This window comes from Mus caroli, chromosome 9, assembly GCF_900094665.2.
Source record: "Mus caroli chromosome 9, CAROLI_EIJ_v1.1, whole genome shotgun sequence".
Lineage (NCBI taxonomy): Eukaryota > Metazoa > Chordata > Mammalia > Rodentia > Muridae > Mus > Mus caroli.
In genome coordinates this window covers 28,189,892-28,195,208 of record NC_034578.1, presented here as the reverse complement: position 1 = coordinate 28,195,208, position 5,317 = coordinate 28,189,892, and the positions used below count along the sequence as shown (strand labels likewise).

The 5,317-nt window shown below is 41.9% G+C and overlaps 1 protein-coding gene across 3 annotated transcripts in view; it reads left to right on the top strand.

Annotated features, from left to right (window-relative positions):
* Fli1 (Fli-1 proto-oncogene, ETS transcription factor) overlaps positions 1-4,642 on the top strand; it is a 121,587-nt gene extending 116,945 nt beyond the window's left edge. For all 3 annotated transcript variants that reach the window (XM_029482123.1, XM_021172154.2, XM_029482124.1), the window contains exons 8-9: positions 781-828; positions 2,598-4,642. In XM_029482123.1, the coding sequence (XP_029337983.1) occupies positions 781-828; positions 2,598-3,127 (578 nt within the window). In that variant the 3' untranslated portion in view covers positions 3,128-4,642. The remainder of the gene's footprint in view (positions 1-780; positions 829-2,597) is intronic.
* The last annotated feature ends 675 nt before the right edge of the window (positions 4,643-5,317 follow it).

Genomic DNA, 5,317 nt, shown 5'->3' with positions numbered 1-5,317 from the left:
TAAACAAGTTCCAACAACAACAACAACAAAATTGAATATCTACTCCAACAATTTCAGTTTCATTAAAATAAATATTAAAATTTAATCAAAAAGGTGGACTTAAAGGCTTCGAGAACTGTTAAATTAATTCTTTTTAATTCATTAATAATTACTATTATAATTGAAAAAAGCAGTGTTTTTTTAAAAAGGAGTGACTTCATAGCTAAAATACAAATTCTGCTTAGTGTTGACATTTTCAAGCTTCAAAAATCACAGAGTTTTGGTAGAAGGGAAGAGAGCCCAGCAGCCCAACCCACTCTTCATAGCTGAGAAAACAAATACCCAGAGGTTGTCCAAACCATGATTTAGTTCATGACATAGCTGGGACTAGAACCCAGGCTACCTAATGGTTTTTATAGTCCATCGGAAAACTCAGACATGCGTAATGTCTTCAGCATTAGAAAGAGCTATTAATGGCTAGTAATTGCTGAGGAACCTGCTTTAAGCGTGTTTAATAAGCGATCCTTCAGTTCATTCACTGCCTGGTTGAATTTAGCCAGATGCTTACCAAACATGTGGGCGATTTTGTTTGGGGGGTAGTGACAGCATAATCTAGAAGTTTAGAAACCAAGTATGAAGCAACCCTTCTGCGTTGACTGGGCCATAACTTTGATCAAGGTCTTTAATCAAGCTTTCCTATGGCCCTGAGATAAAAGTAGGAACCGTTGAAGCTTCCTTCATCTTGATGCTGCTGTCAGATTATTTGCTGAGGAATGAAGTAAGCTTTTTTTTTCTTCCTAGATCCTTATCAGATCCTGGGGCCAACCAGCAGCCGCCTAGCAAACCCTGGTGAGTTAACTTGAACCTGCAAGCCTTTCCCTCCAGAATGTTCATTATATCTGTAAGGTTACAGAAACCTTACTCCTCGGTACAGACACCTGTCTGGAGATTGCATGTGCTTCCTTAGTCAAATATTCAACTGTGCACAAACAAGAGGGAGGGCCTGTTAATGAGTAGCAGGGTCCGCTGTCAGAAGACGTTTCTGGAGAACAAGCATCTCTGCACAGAGGTTTACGTTCATGGCAAGTGACTCAGATGGAAGCTCCCCGTTAGGGAAGATATTCTCAGTTATTCCTCATCCAGGGCTCATGGATAAATGTCCCCAAGTGTTGTGGTTTTGATTTGAGTGCTATAGTTATCCAGCCCTTGAAAAAGAAGTGCGTGCATCCCAAGAGAGTTGCACACAAAATGAACGTGACAAGGTGTGAAGGATTCACTATTAAAAATAACTCTCAGATGTGTTCTTCTAAACCCAAACCATGGAGATGGGGAGCTCAAGGCAACAAAAGCCAGGCCCACGTGCCTGCTGCACCTGCAGTGCTACAAGCTAGCTGGGCCTCCTCCCTAATCTTTAGCTAAACCATTCCTGCCCAGAAGATAAAAAGCCATCCAGCATCCAGCCCCTCCTCTTGCCTCTGCCCATGTGGAACTGAACACTAAGAGCCATGCACTTTTCTGGAGAACAGCCCAGCTTAGTGAACCCCAATTCTGTGAGGTGCCTTCTCTCTGCTATACCCCCACAGCCACCCCCAAGGGATTCTTGGATGCTTGACACTCTTTAAGGCCAATGTTGAATAGTTTAAGGGATTTCAGTACTAAATGGAGATTAGATAGTGACTCAGGTCTAGGTAGAAAGGTCTAAGGGGAGGGTTGGAGAGTTGGCTTCCCTGAGATCCTAAGAGCTTGGGACAAAGCCAGCATTCACCACACCATCCTTTGGGACAATCTGTCTTAAGATCTAACCTTGCTTACTACGCCTATTTTGGCGGCAGCAGTAGAGTAATAGCATATAATGTACCCTTTTTTAAAAAAGGTTTATTTATTTTATTTATACGAGTACACTGTATCTGTCTTCAGACACACCGGAAGAGGGCATCAGATCCTATTATAGATGGTTGATAGCCACCATGTGGTTTCTGGGAATTAAACTGAGGACTTCTGGAAGAGCAGTCAGTGCTCTTAACCACTGAGCCTTCTCTCCAGCTCCGTAATGTACCTTTCAAACTGGCTGGATAAGCAGGTCTTTGATGATGAGCAAGCTTTTGAAGTGATGGGTGTGTGAATTGCCCCTCTGTGATTATCAATCACTAGGTATGCGTGTCAAAATATCACCATATGCCCTGTAGACATGTACAATTATCATGAGCCTATTTCTGTTTTTCTAAAGGAAAACATAAAGGGTTGTCTCCATGAGATTCTGACATAAAAGACCTTCCTTTTTTGTTTTGTTATTTGTTTGTTGTTGTTTTTTGAGCTTTGGTTTGTTGTTGTTGAGCTTTGGTTTGTTGTTGTCTGTCTTGTTTGTTTGTTTGTTTATTTGTTTGTTTTTCCAGATAGGGTTTCTGGCTGTCCTAGACCAGGCTAACCCCCAACTCACAGAGATCCACTTGCCTCTGCCTCCCAAGTGCTAGGATCAAAGGTGTGTGCCACCGTGCCTAACCAATAAAGGTTGTGGTGGTGGTGGTGGTTGTTCTTGTTGTTGTGGGGAAAGGACATGAGTTGTCATGTTTAGGAATCAGGACTGAGACTACTGTTCTCCTGTTTCCTCCTGCATGCAGGAAGTGGGCAGATCCAGCTATGGCAGTTTCTCCTGGAACTACTGTCCGACAGCGCCAACGCCAGCTGTATCACCTGGGAGGGGACCAACGGGGAGTTCAAAATGACGGACCCTGATGAGGTGGCCAGGCGCTGGGGAGAGCGGAAGAGCAAGCCCAACATGAATTATGACAAGCTGAGCCGGGCCCTCCGATACTACTATGACAAAAACATTATGACCAAAGTGCATGGCAAAAGGTATGCCTACAAGTTTGACTTCCATGGCATTGCCCAGGCCCTGCAGCCACATCCAACAGAGACATCCATGTACAAGTATCCCTCTGATATCTCCTACATGCCTTCCTACCATGCCCATCAACAGAAGGTGAACTTTGTCCCGTCTCACCCATCCTCCATGCCTGTCACCTCCTCCAGCTTCTTTGGAGCAACATCACAATACTGGACCTCCCCCACTGCTGGGATCTACCCAAACCCCAGTGTCCCCCGCCATCCTAACACCCACGTGCCTTCACACTTAGGCAGCTACTACTAGAACTTAACACCAGTTGGCCTTCTGGCTGAAGTTCCAGCTCTCACTTTTACTGGATACTCTGGACTCTAAAAGGCACAGTAGCCTTGAAGAGATAAGAAAACTGGATGTTCTTTCTTTTGGATAGAACCTTTGTAATTGTTCTTCTAAAAAAAATGATTATTTTTATGTTAAAAACTTTTGTTTCCTCTACCTGAAAAAAAAAAAAGGATCATTCCATGAGCCAGTCCACCAGTTTGGATTCTCAACCTCCTATCATCGAATGAGTTAAATATTTAGGTTACTGGAATCGTTTATACCATGATTCTGAGAAAGAAGTACGCATTTTCTTTACTCTTTTTCTTTATGACCAAAGCAGTTTCTTATCAGCACACGGGTCTCATCATTGTAGGATTCCCTACGATCATGAATCATGGACTTGACCAGGGTTGGTCTGGTTTGAGACTTAGTAAAAGTCAAGGCAGGATGTTTATAATCTTATCTTAGGAGGACTCAATTCAGTGGATGGCAACTGGAACACTGGCTCTGAGGCCAGTGAAGTTTTTTGCCCAACTGGAATTTAAAAGATGTGTGTCTATGTGTGTATTTAAGAAGAAGCCATTATTATTACAAAGCTCCTCACAATGGGCAGTATGTGCTTGGGTGACTATTCTCTCCAGAAACAGTCAGAATAGGAACTAAGGAAGTTTAACGCAAACACAGACACTCCTAACGGGCAGAGGATTAAATAACATTTTTGGGAGGGTTTTTTTGTTTTCGTTTTTTGGGTTTTTTTTTTTTTTGGTTTTGATTTTGATTTTTAATGACAGTGAGTCCCAGAACTTTGAAAAGTCATGGGGATTTCTAAACTCAGATTCGCAAACGCTGTGCGTTTGTCAGACCACCAGACCAAGGTCAAACAGTCAGAAGGCAACTAACTGTGTAAATTATGCAGAGTTATTTTCCTATATCTCACAGTATTAAAAAAATAAATAATTAAAAATTAAAGAATAAGTAAACGAGTTGACCTCGGTCACAAATGCAGTTTTACTATCAAATCAATCATTGTTATTTTTTTAAAATATAATTTGTACATCTTTGTCAATCTGTACATTTGGGCTATTTGTACGTTTTTGTAACTGTTTTTTTTTTAATAAGCATAATGTGACTATTGAAAACGAGGAGTTAAAAGTCACTGAGTTTTTAGGAAGAAGAGCCTAAAAATACAGTTATTTAACACGCATGCCCAATCAAGTTCTGTTTAGACCTACAACGCTTTAGAAATGTTTGTAAATAACAGAGTTGCAATAACCTGAAAAGGACAAACAAACTATTCTCTGTGCACACGAGGCACTCTCCTGCTCTATATATGCAATATATTTTTAGATGTGCAAATATATATATAATTTTTCAGGTAATCTTGACTTTTTAAACGATATTGTTAAGGTGACAACTCTTAGTCCACTGAAGACTAAGTTGTAAGATAATTTGACCTTAATAAATTGTGCCTTCTTCTTTTTCTTCTTCTCTCAGAACTGGTGACATTGTTTTCTTATTTACTTCCAGATCAAAGGCTTTTCCGGAGGGAAGTTGTTTTTATTGCTGGTGTGTGTGTGTGTGTGTGTGTGTGTGTGTGTGTAAGAACACACAGCACACATTTCAAGGTCGGAGGGCAGTTTTTATAAATCAGTTCTCTCCTTCCATGTTAGTTTTTGAGGCAGAATCTCTTGGTATGTCTCCCATCCTGTGGACTCCAGACATACAAGCTTCCAAAAAGCTCTCCTGCTTCCACCTCCCCTCTTACCACAAGAGCACTGGGATTGTAGGTGAATACCTCCATGCCTGGCTTCTTTCATGGGTCCCAGGGATCAGAGTCAGTCATCAGGCTTACAACGTCTCACATTTATCCACTGAGCCATCTCATTGGCCCCGAGGACAAAAAAGCTTCTCTAAGCCATTAAGATCTTTATGACCTTTGTAAGTGAGAGACAGACCTAGGTAAACAGTATCCAGGGAACTACAGCAGCAACCCTCTCCAGGACCTGGCCAGGTAGACTTGACTCTGTTCCCCACAAGAAGGCGACCTGATGCTTCAGCAGAGAACAGGAGTCTAGCCTGACTCCAACCCCACACTAGGCTCTTACTTAGACTCTCTGGCTCTATTTTTTAGCCCAATAGAGAAGCTTGCTTCCAACGGCTTCAGCGTTAAGCATC